The sequence below is a fragment of the Portunus trituberculatus genome, chromosome 15 (assembly GCF_017591435.1).
Source record: "Portunus trituberculatus isolate SZX2019 chromosome 15, ASM1759143v1, whole genome shotgun sequence".
Classification (NCBI taxonomy): domain Eukaryota; kingdom Metazoa; phylum Arthropoda; class Malacostraca; order Decapoda; family Portunidae; genus Portunus; species Portunus trituberculatus.
In genome coordinates this window covers 3,163,345-3,185,206 of record NC_059269.1, presented here as the reverse complement: position 1 = coordinate 3,185,206, position 21,862 = coordinate 3,163,345, and the positions used below count along the sequence as shown (strand labels likewise).

The window sequence follows — 21,862 nt, the reverse complement described above, 5'->3', positions numbered from 1 at the left end:
CTCCGGTGCCACTGTAAACTAAAAAAAAAAAAAAAAAAAAAAAATAAATAAATAAAAAAACCTCCAGAGAGAAGGCGCAGGACTTTGTTATTCTTACGGCAGCAAAGGATAAACTGACTGCAGTGGACCAGTGGGGCGCATTGGGCGGCGGAGAGGATGAGGCCTTTTTTGTTTACAGCCACTTGGATGGATGTTCGACTAATAGGTATTTTTTTGAGTATTAAGTCCAACTTTTGTGTTTGACTATTTAGACGTTCAAGTACCATAATACTCCGCTTAAGGAACAGGACAGGGGGTGTCAAAGCTGTTCGTAGAGCAAAAATTCATTAACGCGGACATAATTTTCCCATAGGAAATAATGGAAATAGGGGGGGATGCGTTCTGGGCTGGTCCCCAACATACCACATGGGTTAAAAAAAAAATTATATATACATTTGGCAGCATATTGGGCCACCGTTGTACCACTACTTTTATGATGTTCTATGAGTCATTGGAAGTTAGAGGAGATACATACAAATTCTCTCACATTCTCGCATTTACGTTCACAAAACAACATTTCTATTAGCTTTTTACAAACCTTGCCCCAAGAAAGGATTGTTTTGTAATACATAAAGTGAAATCTTACATGGAATACCAAAAAATAAAGCAGAGATGAGCCACAGACGAAGCAGGAGACTCAGCGACTCGGCCGCTTCTTCTTCTTCTTGTGACCCCTTTAGCCTGCGTGTTGTCTTTCCCCATGATATTTGTTTTCACTCCTCTATTGCCTGCTATAATGGATATCATATCTTAGTATTCATATACGCTCATGCCACGAGGATAATCTGGACTCCGTGGCACTGAGTGCTATCACTCAGTGCTCCCGCTTCGTCTGTGGCTCATCTCATCTCTGCTTTATTTTTTGGTATTCCATGTAAGATTTCACTTTATGCATTACAAAACAATCCTTTCTTGGGGGCAAGGTTTGTAAAAAGCTTATAGAAATGTTGTTTTGTGAACATAAATGCATATAATAAGACAGTAACACCACCTCCAGAAGTGGTGTTTCCAGCAACCTCAGAGCAACCTTGTCACAGTCCCTCCAAGCGTTTATGGAAGCCATTTCGCTGCAAGAGGTTGTTCTGACTTTGTTAAAGAATCTTGGATCCTGCACCAGGAGCGCTAGAGACAGAGGCGGGGAGCCAGACAATCACAGCGAAACTACCGCGTTCGGTCCTTCACCCGGCAAATTCAAACCCAGAAAATTCGCTAAAACGGATGTGGTTGTACGTTATGCGGACTTTTTGGTCTAACTTTATAAAATACGTTAAACCGGAAATTCGTTAAACGAACGTTCGTTGAGCGGAGTATTACTGTATTGAGTCTCCAATGCATATAAATATATATATATATATATATATATATATATATATATATATATATATATATATATATATATATATATATATACAGTAAGGTCTCGGTTTACGTCAGAGTTACGTTCCTGAAACATGACGTAAGTTGATTTTGTACGTAACTCGAGTTTCCGTACATTTCAAAGCATATTATCGAGCTTTCAACCAATCATTGTTTATGGTCATTCAGGTAAGTTAAAGGTTATATTGTTATATTATTTACAACTATATAGGAATATGAAACACAAGTTTGTTTTTGTTGTTGATTAGGGCCACGAACGCGAAGGACTGCAGGTTGCCGAGAGGGGTGGCCCTGAGGCCGCCAGGAGGGTGGGCAGGTCGAATGTTCTGACACCCAGGGCAGACAGCTGGGAGCGTAGTGCAGTGCGGTGGGAGTAGAAGCGTGGGCAGCAGGGCAGGAAATGCAATAGGAAAGGGCAATAGGGATCAACAGACAGGCGCAGACAGTGCAAGTGAGCTGCGAGTGTCCGGAGTTGTTATTGTTGTGATGGGTGCCCAAACCCTCAAGGTCGTCAACCTCCCGTTGTCATGGTAACGGGCTTCCCATTTTCTTCTTCACTCCCTCACACACAGCTGTTGCCTCCCTTCTCATGTCTTTAATTACGCCCTCTTTTTCTTGTAGCGTAATGGTTTTCCTTTTTTTAGCATCACTGCTGTCACTAAGGAGTTTTCTCTTTGGTGCCATTGAGCAAGATACTAAGAACTTGAGCCAGTAAACGCAGAAGTAGGATAACACTCTTGCCAGGGGCGACGGTGTGGTGGAACTGAGGCAGGGTGTTATTGTATTCAAGCGTGAGGCGGGCGGTGTGACGGGTAACCACCAACAATAACAATAAATCCCGCGCTTTACGATTTATAAATTTTCCATTTTTTTAATCTTAAATTGCCTTATAGTGGACTGACGTAACTACGAGTTTGACATAACTCGAGACCGACGTAACCCGGGACTTTACTGTATATATATATATATATATATATATATATATATATATATATATATATATATATATATATATATATATATACACACACACACATAAACCTCTGCTATCACACCTTCCATTATTGCATTTCATTGCTGATGGACATACTTGAAAAAACTGCACATATGTCTATATTGCACATGAAATTACTGCTATCATGCACCTGTCATTCAAAAACTTCCCGGGTTATGCCGACACCTGATAGCTGAGTTTCTCTATACACTTTTATTGAGAGATAGTTCTTCACATATTTCCCCAATCTACCCATCCACCTTAGCTCCTAATACACAATGAGTTACCTTATTTGATGACATTTAGGAAGTACCTTTTTCCACTACTTTTATCCACCCTAACTCCATACATCATCATTGTATTGCTGGTATTATTATCATTACCAGTATTATCACTTTACAAACAAATTATTGTAAAAATTAAAGCAATCTAATGTCTGAGGCTGTTAGGCATGTTTACAAATATCAGCTGATCAGAACCCTGAATTGTGCCATCTACAAGTGATGAGTAACACCAATTCATGATCACAACAAAAGACATCAACACTACTGTTATGGCAGCAGGAGGAGACAGAGCTACAAACTACAACTGCTAGATTATGCCAAGGAACATGGCAATAAAGCAATAGCAAGGGCTTTTAGTCCACCTCCTACAGAAAAAAATTGTGTCTGGTGACAGCAATAAAACCAAGTGAAGAGTGTGAGGAAAGGTAAACATAATCTTTGCTGTCCAGCCCCACAATGGACAGAACTTGAGGATAACATTGCTTTTGCAGCAATGTTTTCTGCTTGTGTAATGTGTTGCTAAATTGCTTCTAACAGTATATGCTTAAATACCTTATAAACTTGTTTTATCCTGAATTTGACCTGTTGAAGTGGGGATACGTCTTGTAGTGAAATATGTTAAGTAAAATGCTACAAAATATGTTATTATTATTATTTTTTATTAATTTTTTTATACTGTATTATTTCTTCATTTTTATACTAATAAATGGTATAAAAACTAGGCAAAAAGTGACAAAAAAATTACTTCTTGGAGGTCCTAGTAATAGACACACAAATTAGGTGCCAAAGCAGAGTGTGTGTGTGTGTGTGTGTGTGCGTGTATATATATATATATATATATATATATATATATATATATATATATATATATATATATATATATATATATATATATATACACTACAGGTAACTCTCGATTTACGCATGTTTGATTTACGCGTTTTTGTTATAACGCGACCGAAAAAATATTATAATTAATTTAATTTGCACGATTGGTTTGCTTATACGTGATTTGTTTCAACCGCATTTTCAAACTAACCGCCAGACGCAATTTCAAACTGCGCGCCAGAGAGTTCCGCAGCTGGCTGATAGGTGGGAGCTCTGAGGCCGGATCCAAGAAGCAGGTTGTTGTCTCACATACCAACCTTCGTAAAATAGCATCCACAGAGATTCGTTGCTGTTGGCGGGTGGAGGTTGGTAGCCCACCTAAAAGTGCTCATTGGCTGCCAGGAGCTAGATCCAAGAAACTTTAACAACGTCAGAGCAACCTCCTGCTGTAAAATGGCATCCATGAACGCTTGGAGGGATGGTAACGAGGTTGCTATGAGGTTGCTCTTAAGTTGCTGGTAACACCACATGGATATGCATTTATGTTCACAAAACAACATTTCTATTAGCTTTTTACAAACCTTGCCCCTAAGAAAGGATTGTTTTGTAATGCATAAAGTGAAACCTTACATGGAATACCAAAAAATAAAGCAGACGAGACGGAGACTCGCGGCGACTCTTCTTGTGACCCCTTTAGCTTGCATGTTGTCTTTCACGATATTTATGTTTCCACTCCTCTATTGCCTGCTATAATGGATATCATATCTTAGTATTCATATATGCTCATGCCTTGAAGATAACCTCGACTCCGTGGCACTAAGTGATATAGAATTACTAATGAAAACTCCGTGGCACTGAGTGATAATGAATTACTAATGAAATACTGCGGTATTTCATTAGTAATTCACTATCACTCAGTGCCACAGAGTCGAGGTTATCCTCATGGCATGAGCGTATATGAATACTAAGATATGATATCCATTATAGCAGGCAATAGAGGAGTGGAAACATAAATATCGTTAAAGACAACATGCAAGATAAAAGGGTCACAAGAAGAAGAAGTTGCCGAGTCGCCGCGAGTCTCCGCCTCGTCTGCTTTATTTTTTGGTATTCCATGTAAGGTTTCACTTTATGCATTACAAAACAATCCTTTCTTGGGGACAAGGTTTGTAAAAAGCCAATAGAAATGTTGTTTTGTGAACATAAATGCATATATAAGACAGTAACACCACCTGGAGAGGTGGTGTTACCAGCAACCTGAGAGCAACCTCATTACCGTCCCTCCAAGCGTTCATGGATGCCATTTCGCAGCAGGAGGTTGCTCTGACGTTGTTAAAGAATCTTGGATCCAGCTCCCGCTCTTCTCCTCATGCCTCATGTGCAGTCTGCCAGCACTAAGTACAGACGGAATCTCTTCAATCTGCCTATAATTCACCAAGATGGCCCCAAAACGTCCTTCATCTTCTGCATATGGGGTTATTTTTCGATAAGTGGATTTTTGATAAAGTCGTAAAGCTCAGAAGAAGATGGTGACTGACTGTGGTGTGAGTGGTGAAGGCAGTGACGCAGTGAGTGTTGTGTTTACATATTCTTTGTTTTGTTATTATTTTTTGCTTTCTCTTATTATTTCTTGCTTTTCCCTTTACTTTAAATACACTTCTAGCATTTAGAATGGTAAATAATAAACATGTTAATTTAGCCAAATAAATAGAGTATTTCATATGAATTTTTTTTAGACCACATCCCACATCCCCCTTATTATCTATTGTCTCTTATGAGAATTACATGTTTGTTTTACGCAAATTTTGATATACGTGATGCCTCTTAGAACGCATCTATCGCGTAAATCGAGTTACCTGTATATATAATTTGGTAATTTTTCAAAATTATGCAGATTGTTTAAAATACAGAAGATCCTCATGATTCAACCATTCGCAGTTTGAATTACCACCAATTCGAACTCAATTAATTAATACCCAATCCTCAAGGTTTGACCGACTGACTCGCCAATTCAACATTCATATCACGCGCGCCATCCACCCGGTCAAATCCGCAGCCACCCTAAATTCGCCGTAAATTCATGTAAGGGTTTATCACACTGGCCTATGATACGCGGAACGAGGAACATCCATACCAGATAGCTGGAACTTTCCCGGGATTAGCGGAGCAAAGTTGGGATGGCTTAATATCCATTCTGGTTCTTCGTATGCTATCCCAATGAAAAAATACACATAAGATATGTAATAAAACCCTATCATTCAAGCTAAAAAGAACATGCCTGAATTTTTCATATATTGAATATTAAACATTTCATCAGTCTAGAAAGACGAAATATATGTATATCATGTCGATAGTTTGGGCTCATGGCAATCATCCCCCGACTCCAAAAGTTGCTGACGCGCAGCTCTCGGTTCTTCCCTAGTTTCCTTTTCTTCAATAACTGAAAGTGCAAGTGCAATGGCAGCACAAAGCATGTGACATGGTTTTGTTCTGGTTTGTTTTGATTAGGTTTGGTCTTGGTTGCTGGGCCATTTGCCTAGCATAGCAAGAATGTGGGCAGCTTGTGTGTGATAATGTTCCTAGAAAAAGAGCTGATATTGTGCCAATATTTAAAGAAGGAAGCAGAGGATCCACTGAACTATGGACCAGTGTCACTGACCAGTGTAATAGAAAAAATATGTGAAAGGATTATTATAGATGGAAGGAATATCTGGAGGAGAAAGGTACATTGACAGATAGACAATATGGTTTCAGAGGAGGAATATCATGTGTCACAAATCTAATACACTTTGCTCAAGAGTAATAGACATAGTGCAAGAAAGGGATGGTTGGGTGGACCACATCTACTGATTTAAAGAAGGGTTTCAACAAGATCCTTCACGAAAGGTTATTGTAGAAACTTGAACAAAATGCATGGCTAAAGGGAGGGCTTCAGAAATGGATGGAAAACTCTTGAAAGATAGATATATGAGAACAATTCCCGACGTCGGAAAGTGCTGAAAAGCTGCCAGATTCGCCAGATAACTTAATTTAGCACATTCAACTCAGTATGCTGGAAATTTTTTTTTATGTCATATATGTGCTATCAAACTAAGTAATAAATTATTAGGAACATCTCTAATCAGCTTCACCAAGCACAGAGAACGTAATATGGCAAAATGAGCCAAAAATGCTTGGTTCATGGTCTCAGTTTTGGGACACTTCATCACCTTGAGTGAATTACATTATTTTCAGTAAGCAAGCACATTTCATTGGTTCAAGTTAATTAATTAGCAATCAAATCCAGAAAATGTGACGAATATCAAATAAACACGATGTTTTGATGCAAAATCCTTGTATGACTTCAGTGAAAGATTGTCCGTTCCGTATGTAAACAACATCAAGCAGGTTTCTACCTGCTCCCCACCGGTTATAGGCAAACAGTTCAGGGTCTGGATGCGATGCTGACGGTCCTTTGCACCAATCTATGAAGTGCTTTGAGCAGATAGCATGGTCCTTGGTAGCTCTCCACGTCGGGCCTCGTTTACATCGTGTCTCCCATAATCTTCTTCGAGCCGCGTCTTTCTTCCTGGGAAACACAGTCCATCCTTTCACGCCTTGGTTTTTCTTTTTTGATATAGAATTGCAGTCAGCTACAGCACATGTATAAACCGGCATTCTGTTCCAGCTCTAAGAACACTCCACACTAGGGTGACCAAATTTCTGAGACAAATTCCGGGGACATTTTCAGTTCAGGGAGGTAAAAACATGTAGTGTTTTGCACTGGAAAAACTAAAACGGGACACTATTCGTACCATTTCTAAACCAGCAATCAAAAGTTTCTCTCGCCTTATTTACCCAAGTTGCAAAGAAAAAAAATCTCTACCTGATGAAATATCTGAGATCATGAACACCCATTAGCTGTTAAAATGTGTCCGCTATACACTTCACCGTCTTCACGGAAACTATATAAAAAATAAGGCCTTCTCCTTATTCTTGACATTCTAAAAGAGTAATTATAAAAGGACATAATTATCATAATCAAAAGGAGTAGTTTTTTAACGCATCAAGTGATCTTTCAGTTACAGAAAACCGGGGACAGCAGTAGCCGGGGACAGGTCACTGAAATCGGGGACGTCTGGTCACCCTACTCCACACGAGCTTCCAAACAACCGCGGGCCGCGGGGTTGTTTTGGTGTTTTGAGAGGACTCGGTGTTCCCGAGTTCAGTTAGTCTTTTCGGTTTGATATGCCTTCGGCCGCAAAAATGTTGCTCTACCAAGATTATTACAGAATGTATTCCTTTGTAATATTTAAAGGAGAAACAGTGCTCTCTGTTGAACTATAAGAAAAAATGTTTCAAACCAAATATGTAGTTGAGACTAGTAAAAAATGCAAGAGCATTGAAACCGCGACTGTGAGTATTAAGCTTATAATAACAGTTTTGTAGAGTGTGTATTACCAGATCATATGGATAACGTTAGGATAAACACTTGGAATTAATGTTTTGCAGTACAAAGACTCAATACCTCAAGATTTATTATGATATGAATTTTAGAATGTGTGTCTCTTGCGAGCTGGCTGGCTGTATACCGAGTCGCGTATTAAAACAGCCAGCGATCAATGGCAACCCAAGAATATCCGACGTCGGGAATAATAAGAGACAAAATAGACTGAAGAAAAAGATCTAGGAGTAATCACTGTAAATAATACGTCACCAAAAGAGCACATAAGTAGAATAACGGGAAATACTGTATTTGACTTGGCAGCATATAGGATGCACCCTTTTCCAAAACTTTTGGCTCAGAAAATTACCCTGCATTTAATATAGAAAGTTGAGACCTCCCATAGGCTAATCTTTTCCCTAATGCTCACTAACCTAGCTTAAAATCAGTACTTCTACCTACCCTACTTGCATGCATCCTTATTTTTTTGCTAGTATCATTACTAGCACCAGTACTATCACTTTAAAACAAGTTATCGTAAACATGAAAGCAATCTAATCTATGAGGCTGTGATGCATGTTTATTAATATCAGGAGATCGGAACTGATTCAATGCCATCTGATGGTTAGGAGTAACAGCAAGTTCATGATCATAACAAAACACATCAACATCCTTACTGTTATGGCAATAAGAACTAAAAGATCTACAAACATTAAGTTGTAGATTATGCCAAAGAGCATGACAATAGAGCAGCAGAAAGGGTTTTTTGTGCTACCACCAATAGAAAAAAATTACATGTCTGGCAACAGCAAGAAGACAAAAAGAAGACAAAATGAAGAGTGGAAGGGAAGGGAAAAAAAAATTTTGTTGACCAGCCCCACATTGGCCAGAACTTGAGGATGACATTGTTTTTGCAGTAACATTTTCTGCTTGTGTAATGTGCTGCTAAATTGCTTCTAACAGCATATGCTTAAATACACTAAAAACATTTTTCTTGAATTTGACCTGCTGAAATGGGAGTGCATCTTATATGCTTGTCTGCCCTATATGCCATCAAATATGGTACCTAGGATCTTTTGAAAAATATAAAGCTGGGATTCACTTATAGGCAAAGATATGATAAAAAAAAAAAAAAAAAAAAAAAAATTATAGCAACTTTAATATACCCTAAATTAGAATATGCAGCACCAGTATGGTCACCGAATAAAATGAAATACAGTACACTATAAGGAAACTAGAAGAATACAGAGGGTAGCAACAAAACTTGTTCCAAGTTTAAGTTCTAATGCTTGCAGCATTAGAACAGAGGAGATAAAGAGGAGATTTAATAGTAGTGTACAGAGTGATGAAAGAATTGGATAGAGATAGATAGAGAACACTTAATAATTTGGGACACCAGTGACACAAAAAGACATGGAATGAAATTAAGAAAGGATACACACAGAAGAGATATCAAGAAGTTCAGTTTTACACACAACTCCCCTATCTATTGTCTAATAAGGTGTGAGGTGAAATATAAATAGAACAGACTGGCCAGCCATCAACACCAAGTGCTCTAAGTAGGATGATGCAAACTTACATGAGTGATTAGTCACTTAAGGGTTAAGTATGCAATAATCTGTAGGTCTGGAATGAATTGTATACTAATAGTGGGGTTTCACTGTATACTACCACTAATTTCCTATTGATATTCTTGGAAATCAGTTTGGGCAAGAGTAACTGATAGCTTAACTAAGAATATCTTCTATCTATTTCATTTATAACTTTGAAAATATCTAAGATATATAACGTCAGGTATTTGCAAGAACAATGAGCTGTACCAATAGAGAGCAAGAACCAATGGGTATGGCTTCTAGAATAGCTAAGACTTCCCTGACTGTATGTACATGAATTATGCAGCAACAGAATACAATACTTATCTGGAAATAACTGAAAACCATGCCAATCTATGAAATCATTGTACACTATCCATATCACAAGAGTTACAGCATTATTAATCATATGTAACTCTTGAAATTTTGAATGAAACTAAGTCACATGACATCTGTTATGGTTCCAGCTTAGAGATAAATGAATAGTTATAATATTTTTAGATAAATAAGGGCAGATGTTGAAAACAAAATCCAAGATAACTCTAAACATTCTATCTTATCTTTGCTTCCTTCTAAGCTACAACTCTATTTACTAATTTGAAATTGGTGTAAATAAATATAAATAAATATATAAATAGAGATAAATACATCAATCAATAAATAAAGTGATAATTTTTAGTGACACATTAATAAAAACAAATTAAATTATTCATAAATTGTTTAATGTGCTTCACTGAGAAACTTGTATTGAGTTTGTCACCTATGAATGAATAGAGGAAGAGAGAGGGGAAAAAAAAAAAAATAAATAAATAAAAAAAAAAAAAAAAAAAAAAAAATATATATATATATATATATATATATATATATATATATATATATATATATATATATATATATATATATATATATATATATATTGGTGCTGACAGACTTTTATGAGAAGACTCAATAAATCATCAAACATAAATAATTATTGCAGCAGTTCTAATGCAACTTTGCAACATGAATGCAACAAAGGCCCCACATGATGAATGATGACAGCAAAATATGATGCAGAACTTCATCTTCGGTGATGTGGTTAATGTAGCATTAGTGATGTTCTACATATCATTTGCATAAACAAGGACAAAATATGCACCCACACAGACACACACATCCAGCCATTCACCAACTCCAACACACACACACACACACACACACACACACACACACACACACACACACACACACACACACACACACACACACACACATACATACAAACTTATATATTACATGCAAGCAGTTATAAAACTAAAACTTTGGGTGTTTTTGTTCCACAAAATGTCTACAGCTCTACTATCTACAGTTCCTTTCAGTAAAGAAAGGACTTGAAAGCATACACACATGATACACCAAGATACTTACCATGTTTTTTTGTGTCCATGTAAATGAAAGCATAAAGACTATAGTTTTAATATGCAATGGAATGATTTATGTGAACTTTTGCTAGAATTAATTGGGGAAAATGCAAAATGCCAAAGAATTAAAATATCTTTCAAACTTCATAAAAATCCATTAACTGGAATTTAAAGATTGAGTGAAGGACTTAAAAACTTATTTTCTTCTATTCTTAAAACATTTCAAATGAAATGGTAGATGACCAAAAACACCATGTGGAGGCAAAGAATGCATTAACCCTTCTCCTTGCCTCTACACATTTAATTTCTTTGAATACTGCATCACACAAGTGATCACAAATATCCTAGGTGTTATGTGATCCCAGATACTCACTTACTTATCAAGGAAAAGTTGATTACCAACTGAGATAACAGATACTTTGCTGTCTGTATGTATATTTGTTCTATTATTTGTTTCTACACAAGAAGAGAGAGGATAGCAAAAAATCTGTTTATTGTTAGTCATATGACACAATTTTCTCCACAACAATGACAACAGATACATTCAAACTGTGATGCATAACTTAAAGCAAAGTGGAGAGGGTAGAAATGGCATTTCTCTGTCGTGGTTAAGTGCCCAGCTCTACTGTTATATCTATTGCTTGGCCATACATGAATTTCATGTCACAGCTAAAATGAATATGTGAATAGAACTTTTTTGACTAAGAATAAATATCCACAGAAACTTGTATTATGCCTTGTAATTGGCACTGCATTCTTCATGTAAGATACATTTACAATCTATCTTTACACATGGACGGCACCCCTTGAAGGGGAACAGCTGAGGTAAATTCTGAATGTCTTCAGCCATATATGCCCTCTCTTATCTTAGTAAAAGAGAGGGTTGCCAATTCTCTTGCTACATCACTTTTATTCACCTTTCATATTGGACATGATTATGTTCTTGTTAAATGACATCTTTAATTGAAGAGCTAAACAAACACTAATATTTTCTCAAAGAAAATAGACTGTCACATTTTATCGTACAAATCTTGTAACAAAAGAATCTAAGGCTCTTGAATAAAGCATCTTCTCTTATACCACATAAGGTTTAATATAAAACATTTTCTTTTCTTTCTGGCCTATAGCATGGGAATTTTTAAGTCTTATAAATTCATAATTTGCCACCTATATGGAGCATTGCAGTATAAAAAGACTTGGGAAATCACATGGCCTCTTGAAGTACAATTTTCTGCTGATAACCTTTAATCTTAGTTTTTAAAAGATTATCATTTTTTCACAATGGTTATTGATCTCTTATCGGATAGTTTATATTATCCATCTCTTATTGGATAGAGTCTGTTCTATCCTTAATTCTAACCTCTGGGCATAAACAAATATGTATCTGTTTTATAATTTGCTCAAATTCTATAAGTAATACAGATAATTAAGTATCTTGAATTTTTTAATGAATATGTGAAAATTTTTATAATATCTATATGCATCCTTTCCACCATATCTTGTACTTGTCTCATCATATCTTTCCACATCTTACATTTAAAGATGCAACAAGCTTTACAGGGAGGTTGAGCAATGTTTGCATAATTTCAAGGAAAACTGGTAGCCATTTAGTTTTCAGAAAGTATTTTATAACAAGTCTTTTCTTTAGCCTCCTCCATGGATAGAAATAAAGGGACTCTAAATTTGAAAAAAAAAATAAAAAATTCATACAAAACTAATGAAATCATTATAAATAAAGCTGCAAAGTGAATACTCATTTATACCTTGATTTTAATTAAATTTTACCTGGGCCAGTCTGACTGGAGTAGATGAGGGTCTGGGAGGTGCGGGACGAGTAGGGAGAGTTGTGGTTTGCATCATGATACATGTTCTGAGGAGCAGGGTGGTGATGATAGGAGGAAGTGGGAGGAAGCTGCTGTTTATGTGGATGCTGCTGGTAGGGCTGTTGGTGATGAAGGAAGGATGTGGAGGAAGGTTGAGAAGGGTGGCGGTGTTGAGAGGATGGGGGAGGTCCACTGTATTGTTGTTGGTGAGGGGAAGTATATTGTTGCTGATGTTGTTGTGGGAGCTGCTGATGGTGTTTTTGAAGCTGTTGTTGTTTTTGTTGTTGCTGATGCTGTTGTTGGTGCTGTTGCTGTTGCTGTTGCTGCTGCTGCATTTGGAGGTGGAGCTGCTCTTGTCGCATGTCATCCTCACGAGGTGGGGGAGGCCCAGCTACCACAGACAAATGGTCAAGCTCACCCATTAAGGCAATCATGCAATGTGCAAACAATTCACCAACATCAATAAGAGAAAAAACAGCAATGGTGTCTTTTGTATGTACAACTGAATAGTTATGAAGCATATATGAAAATGCTCTTACATATTCTACACATTTGACAAATATGTATGGTACCAAAGTTCAAATTACAGCCTTGGAAATATGAGTTCCATCATATCCTTGAAAGATTTTTAAAAATGTCTCAGAATATACAATGTTTCTCTCTCTCTCTCTTTCTCTGATTTGATCTTGCATTCACAATCCAATATTTCAGATCTTCCAAACTGATATCACCAAATTTAGTTTTCATATTTTATTGCCCCATCCATATACTGTATAGTTGAATATGCAGAGGATTACCTAACCTTTGCCTCCAAAATTTTAGTTTGTTTCTACATTGACCATTATTATAATTTCCATTACTATAAAAAGGTCTCCTTTTAATTGATAACTTCCTATCCACAAAATACATCATCAGTATATCCTTCTCCTAATACATATAACATTTTTTATCTTTAAACATAGTGTATAATTATTTTTTTTCTTATAACCTGGCTGCATTATTTTCTCATTTTACTATCCATTTTTTGCCTTCCACTACATTGATTCCTCACATTACTTCTTTCATGCACCTGACAACTAACTCCCTTCTTATAATGCTTTCCAATCTTCTCCCATTTCCCTTTTTATACTTTTTGCTACTTAAATCCTTTTTCATCTCAGATTTTTCCATCTTTTTCTATAATATGTGCACTATCCCTCACTATTTCTTCATAAATAAAAAATGTCAAAATCTTTCAAACTTTAACTCCCCTCGAGACTTTTGGCATCTGGCCAAAAACATCTGTAATAACTTTACTTCTTCATCTTTCCCTTCTTTTCTTTCATCCTGATGGCACCACTGCCATCTCATCTGTCACTAAAACTGAACTCTTCTCTCAAACCTTAGCTAAAAACTCCACCTTGGATGATTCTGGGCTTGCTTTCCCTCTCCTCCTCCCTCTGAGTATTTCAAGACTTCAATCAAAATTCTTCGTTATGATGTTTTCCATGCCCTCGCTGGCCTAAACCCACGGAAGGCTTATGGATCTGATGGGGTCCCTCCTATTGTTTTGAAAAACTGTGCTTACGTGCTTTTAACTTGCCCGGCCAAACTTTTTCAACTGTGTCTATCGACTTCTACCTTTCCTTCTTGCTGGAAGTTTGCCTACATTCAGCCTGTTCCTATGAAGGGTGACTCCTCTAATCCCTCAAGCTACCATCCTATAGCTTTAATCTCTTGCTTGTCTAAAGTTTTACAATTTATCCTGAATAGGGAGATTCTTAAACATGTCACTTCACAATCTTCTATCTGATCAGCAGTATGGCTTCAGTCATGGTCGTTCTACTGATGATCTTCTGGCGTTCCTAACTGAGTCTTGGTCATCCTCTTTTAGAGATTTCGGTGAAACTTTTGCTGTTGCGTTAGACATATCAAAAGCTCTTGATAGAGTTTGACACAAAGCTTTGATCTCAAAACTGCACTCCTACTGTTTCCATTCTTCTCTCTGCAATTTTATCTCAAGTTTCCTTTCTGACCGTTCTATTGCAGCGGTGGTAGATGGCCATTGTTCTCCTAAATCTATTAACAATGGTGTTCCTCAGGGTTCTGTCCTGTCTCCCACTCTCTTTCTGTTAATCATTAATGATCTTCTTAACCAAACTTCTTGCCCTATTCACTCCTACGCTGATAATACTACCCTACATCTTTCTACATCCTTTCAGAGACGACCATCCCTTCAGGAAGTCAACAGATCACGCAGGGACATCACAGAACACCTGACTTCTGATCTTTCTAAGATTTCTAATTGGGGCAGAGAAAACTTAGTAGTATTCAATGCCTCAAAAACTAAATTCCTCCATCTATAAACTAGACACACAACCTTTCAGACAACTATCCCCTCTTCTTCAATGACACTCAACTGTCCCCCTCTTCCCTACTGAATATTCTCAGTCTTTACTCATGATTTTAACTGGAAACTTCACATCTCATCTCTTGCTAAAACAGCTTCTATGAAGTTAGGTGTTCTGTGGCATCTCCGCCAGTTTATCTCGCCCCTGCAACTGCTGACTCTGTACAAGGGCCTTATCCATCCTTGTATGGAGTACTCTTCACATGTTTTGGGGGGGTTCCACTCACAGTTTTATTAGATAGGGTAGAATCAAAAGCTTTTTGTCTCCTCAACTCTTCTACTTTGACTGTCTTCGGCCTCTTTCTCACCGCCAAAATGTTGCATCTCTTTCTATTTTTCATCGCTATTTTCATGCTAACTACTCTACTGATCTTGCTAACTGCATGCCTCCCCTCCTCCTATCTTGATTTACAATGGAGAATCCCAAGGCTGTTGAGCGATGACAAGTGTCAGGATTTTAATTAAATGAATGAACTGATTCACAATGCTGTTTTTTCTCCATGCAACACTGAGGCATAATTAACACACTTAATACAAGACTGAAAAAACAAATACATGGATGCCTGAACACAAAATAAAAGCAACTATATACATTTTTTTTCACATAATGACATTGAAAGCATTCCATGCACTTCATAGCTTCCTGAAAATTAAACTATGATTATGGAGAACTGTTATATGATATATGTACATGTTCCTGAAAGAAAAATATATCACTGGTAATGTAGAAAAAAATTACCTGAAAATTGTTACATATACATTATATGATATACTGATTCCAAAATTTAGGTAATGAATGTAAAGTAACACCTAAATACCTAGGTAGGCAAGAACTTGTGGTGAACAGAATAGAAAAAAACAAAGGATACACAGAAGATATTGTGCAAGCTGTAGCAGCAGCAAAGATACTACTGACAGTAGTAGTAGTAGTAGTAGTAGTAGTAGTAGTAGTAGCAGCAAGAGAGCAACAGCAGTAGATGATGCAGATAAATCAATAACTACATTAATAGCATTTGTAGTAGTTATTGTTACTAAAGTAGCAGCAGCAGCAATAGCAGCAGCACTAGTAGTAGTAGTAGTAGTAGTAGTAGTAGTAGTAGTAGTAGTAGTAGTAGTAGTAGTAGTAGTAGTAGTAGTAGTATATAGACAATGCCATCACAACCCAAGCTACCATGTCTACCAATGAATGCAGTGTTCAAATTAGTCTAAACTCTTTATAGATATACAGCAGATTTCTTACTTGCATAGTAGTTGTTAGTTGAGTAATATCTGTTAGTGGTGTGAGGGGACCCAGTTGGCCCTACAGTGGGCTGTGCTGAATAACGGTTATTAGGATCAACATATCCACCCGGTGAGTTAGTTTCAGGATAATATCTGTCATCCTCAATATATTCTGGAGGGTAATAAGCACCGGAAATCAGAGCTTGGGAGGGAGAGGATGATCTGCGGTAAATGTGAGGATCAGCTGAGGGTGATGATCCATAAGTGTGGGGATCAGTAGAAGGTGGTGTGCGATAGGTGTGGGGATCAGAAGAAGGTGACGAGCCATACACGTGGGGATCAGTGTAACGGTCACTGTAATGGGGTGAAATGCTGCGGGCTCTTGAATGTTTGTTAGAATAGGCAGAGGAATTGGGAGAATACTGATGGTGATAGGACCGTTGGTGCTGGGAATGGTGCATATTTGAGGAAGGTTCAGATATATCCTGGTCATAATCATAGGCATGATCATCATCAGTATCATGCTGCAAGTGAGAAGCTTTGGATTGGTGGACAGATGCAGTGGCTGTGGTGTTGCCTCCACCAACTGTGTCATGCCAGGAAGACCGCTCTGGAATGGTACATTAGAGCTCTTAGTGTGGTAATGGATCATGTTCAGCTTGTGCCACTAACATCCCTATGACCTTCCAGACCATGCATAGGAGTATGTAAATTCCAACATGTAAGTAAAGCACATTTTTTTTTTTTAAGTAAATTTCAAGTCTAGACTAATTTCAATACACAACTACAGATTAAACATTCAGATTATCCTTTTACTCAATCTTCAATCAAATTGCATAGTTTGTTCATAAAACACAAGAAACACAACAAGAAAATGATCATGTATCCAAGATATGTGGCAAATTTATGCAATGCAATATCTTTACTAGAAAATCATACATGCTTGTACATGCAATAGTATATAAAGATGCATATTTTATCTATACTATTTCTTTTGTTTGAGATGTAAAATTCTATGTTATTATAGTTAGCACAATTTTCAGTATAATATAAAAACGAAACGAGTACTACATTTACTGGAAGGAGGATATACTATCTTGATTTTTTCTTCAAGCTCAATATAAAAAGCTAATCTTTTACACATAACCTAGTAATTGGTTCTAACCTATAGAAGCAAAAAAAAAAAATAAATAAAAAAAAATAAATAAAAAAAAAAAATAAATAAATAAATAAATAAAAAATAAATAAATAAATAAAAAATAAATCCATATAAATGTGTGAGTGCAAAAACTTACGTGTTGGAATTTATGCTAGCTTGTTAACAAAGGCTCAGATAAAAGCATGTGTACTGTTGAGATTATTAGTAATATAAGTAATGTTGGACAGCTTGTAAGAAGGAAGAACTGGTACATTTTACAACCACCAAATACAAAATACGTAACTGAAACTTCCAACAATTATTAGTACAGTGAGACCTCACATCTAATGAGTACTGGACATCAAAAACCTTGAAAGATGTGAATTCCTAAGATGCAAATACATTAGCATTTGGAAAAAAATATTATGGATAAAAAAACTTTTTATCTTGAAGTTACTGGCATTAATTTGTTATAAACATATATACTACATGCTATATGTTATAACGATATAACACATAAAACTCAAACAAAATAGCATGTATAACTCAAAAGAAAAGATGAAAAGGAAGGGAGGCTATTGGGCTGCTCCACCTCCCTTCTTCTACCCCCACAGTCTCTTATGACACTTTCCAGTGTTTTTTTTTAATTACTATTACTATTATTATCATATATATCTTTTCAACTTTTCATGTGCATTTTTCCTCTCCCAACACAGTAAAAATTATCTGGAATGTTGTTAATACTCAATCTCATGTTATTCTTTCCATCTAATTTTGCAACAAGCTTCCCATACTCATGGTGTTTGTTGAAATATCCAGTGATAGCTACTTGTTTTCTTTCATTCATTTGTAGCTATAGTTTAAGGCTCATTAAGCTCTGCAGTAGAGGTAACTTTTCCCACACATAAAAGGAAGACATTGGGGAGAGGCAGAAAGAGGGATGGGATGCCAACTAGGCCAACAATACAATGACAACATGGGTGATCACTCATCTGTGACAGAGAAAACTTCAAACATGACAGAGTTTTGTTTCATGGTTTATTTGTGACTTTTATACTTTTTTGCACTTAGGTTTTGCATTCAGGCAGCACTACAGTTAGATAAATACTTTAGTCCAGCAATACCAAAACTATGGTTCAAAATACCATTCTGTGTGGCACTTGGTCACTGGCTGAAATTTACATCTTGAGTCATCAGTGTGGCCTGCTGGTACATATACAGTGGTGCTTCGCAATACTGTATCTTGCAGTAATGGATTTAGCTAAATAACTGACTGGACTAACCCAACCTAACCAATTTTTTTTTAACCATTATGGCAGCTTTCTTTTTCCTCCCATGAATCCATAGTTCCTGAGTGGCCATGCAGACAAATACACATATGACAATATAAACAATCCCCCCCAAAAAGAATGCTAGATACCATTGTAACTCGTTTTGTTTGTCTACAATTTACAAAAATTGTAATTAGGAGAAGATTAGCAACTGCTTGCTTGTGGGGGTCCCCAGGGTACACTCATGTTGATTTGTGGTCCCGGGCTGGTTGGACCCGTGGCCTGCCAAAGTGAAATGCTACTAGCTCTGCATTTCTGTTCAAATGTTGTTGGGCAAGTGAGGATAATGATACAATGTGCAGATGACAATCACATACATACAAAAACTCTCCAATCACTTGATTTTTTTGTCTTCATTTACCGATCTTCGGGAATCTACGATTTCATTTCTTCTGTCTGACTGAGGGTAGTTTAATATGAAGTGGACTTGTTCTTCTTCTCATAAATGACATAATATTGTGAGCAAAGTGTTTCATCAGCGCGGTGCCAGTGATGGTGGTGAGTCAGCGAAAGCGTGGCAATGTAAACAAAACAATAAACCTGATCATGCTCTCTCTCTCTCTCTGTTATTAAAGGCTTGTTAAAGATGCCCCTGGACAACATGGGAAGAGGCCATTTCACCAAATGGGAAGCTGTATTTCTAATTCATCTATTCTTGGCAAGACAAATTTTTATTACTGTATACTTCTTAAATAATAATGAACTCTTTTATTTCAACATTGAGTGTAGAATAAGACGGATTAAATTACGAAAATATTTTTTTGCATTACTTAAAGAGAATAATTTACCAAAAAAAAGGGAAAGGGGGTGTTTAAAGGGCTCACAGACAAACTCCTCTCAGTAATGGACAATTTGTGGTAACAGACAACCCCTCATCCCCAAAGTGTCTGTTATCATGAGGCATACATGTGTGTGTGTGTGTGTGTGTGTGTGTGTGTGTGTGTGTGTGTGTGTGTGTGTGTGTGTGTGTGTTTACCTAGTTGCAGTTTTACAGGGCCTAGGCTTTATGCTCGTGTGGCCCTGTCTCCATATCTACACTTATCCAATTTTTCTTTAAAACTATGCATACTCATTGCTGACACCACTTCCTCACTCAAACTGTTCCAAGTCTCAACACATCTTTGCGGGAAACTATATTTTTTAACATCTCTCTTACTATGCGATCTTGTGCTTCTAATGTCATATTCTTCTCTCAGGATTAGTGTGTGTGTGTGTGTGTGTGTGTGTGTGTGTGTGTGTGTGTGTGTGTGTGTGTGTGTGTGTGTGTGTGTGTGTGTGTGTGTGTGTGTGTGTGTGTGTGTGTGTGTTCAGACATCGTCCCTTCCTTAGTTTCTTACTATGCGATCTTGTGCTTCTAAAGTCATATTCTTCTCTCAGGATCAGTTTCTCATTATCCACTTCATCCATTCCGTTAATCAATTTATAAACTTGTATCAGATCCCTCTCTCTTCTCTGCTCCAAGGTTGGTAGATCCATTGCCTTTAGTCTCTCCTCATATGCCATCCCTTTAAATTCTGGAACCATTCTTGTAGCCATTTTTGTAGTCTCTAATTTTCTTATGTGTTTCTTTTATGGGGAGTCCACACAACTCCTGCATATTCCAATCTAGGTCTTATTTTAGTACTTATCAATTTCTTCATCATTTCCTTGTCCATATAGTGAAATGCTACTCCAATATTCCTTAGCAAATTATACGCCTCTCTGAAAATTCTATCAATATGGCTTACCGTTGATTATTTTCTTCCATTGTCTCCCAAGTCCTTTTCCTTTTTACTTTTTCTAGTTCTACTCCATCTCCCATCTTATAGATTCCCACTGGTCGTCTTTCACTTTTTCCCATTTCCATGACATGGCTTTTGTCCACATTGAATTCCATCTCCCATTTTTGCTCCATTTCCAGATCTTGTTTAAGTCTTCCTGTAGTATTTCACAATCCTCTTTTGTTTAATGACTCTGCACAGTTTCGCATCGTCCGCAAACAGATTTATGTAGCTGTTCACTCCTCTGGCATGTCATTTATATATACGAGAAAAGTATTGGTGCCAATACTGACCCCTGTGGCACTCCGCTGTCTACTGTTCTCCACTTGGACTTCATATCTTTAACTATCGTCCTTATTTCTCTCCCCTTAAGTAATTCTTCATCCATCTCAATGTGCTTCCTTTTAAGCCACCCTTCTCCTCTAACTTCCATAGTAATCTTTCATGTGGCACTTTATCAAAAGCCTTTTTAGATCTAAATAAATACAGTCAACCCATCCTCTCTCTCTTGTACTTTATCAACTATTCTAGAGTAGAAACTCAATAAATTTGTTACACATGACCGACCTTTTCTAAAACCAAATTGGCTATTTGATAATATTTTGTTGTCTTCAAGAAACTCAATCCATTGCTTCTTTATTACTTTTTCACACATCTTGCATATTACACTAGTTAGTGATACCGGTCTGTAATTTAAAGGTTCTTCCTTCCTTCCGCTCTTATATATGGGAACCACCTCAGCTCTTTTCCACTCCACTGGCACTGTTCCATTTTCTATTGAGCATTTTATGATGTTGTATATTGGACTTGCTAGTTCTTCCCTACATTCTTTCAGTATTCTGCCTGAGACTTCATCCGTCCCATTGCCTTTTCCTCATCCAATTCCGTCATCAACTTTTTATTTCAAGCTTGGTTACTTTAATCTCTTTCATATAGACAGTCTCTATTACCCTGTGGTCTTTCAAATTTGGATTCCTTAGTAAAGACCTCATGAAATTTACTATTTAACAGTTCTGCCATACTTTTGGGTCTTCCACCATTCCGTTTTCTCCTTTTAACCTTTCTATTGTTTCTTTTTGTCTTATTTTTCCATTTATGAATCTGTAGAACAATTTTGGTTGTTCCTTACATTTTTCGACAATGTCCTTTTCATAGTTCTTTTCTTCTTCCTTTCTCACCTTAGCATATTCATTTCTTGCTGTTTTGAAGTTTTCCTTATTTTCTGGATTTCTGTTTCTTCTCCACCTTTTCCATGCTCCATCT

The 21,862-nt window shown here is 36.9% G+C and overlaps 1 protein-coding gene across 4 annotated transcripts in view; it reads right to left on the bottom strand.

The window, feature by feature from the left end:
- LOC123503997 (LIM and SH3 domain protein 1-like) overlaps positions 1-21,862 on the bottom strand; it is a 140,543-nt gene that overhangs the window by 21,930 nt on the left and 96,751 nt on the right. For 2 of the 4 annotated variants that reach the window (XM_045254194.1, XM_045254195.1), the window contains exons 6-7: positions 16,390-16,980; positions 12,723-13,151 (exon numbers count right to left, since the gene is read on the bottom strand). In XM_045254194.1, coding sequence (XP_045110129.1) covers positions 12,723-13,151; positions 16,390-16,980 — 1,020 coding nt within the window. The remainder of the gene's footprint in view (positions 1-12,722; positions 13,152-16,389; positions 16,981-21,862) is intronic. The other 2 variants (XM_045254196.1, XM_045254198.1) reach the window with 2 other exon arrangements.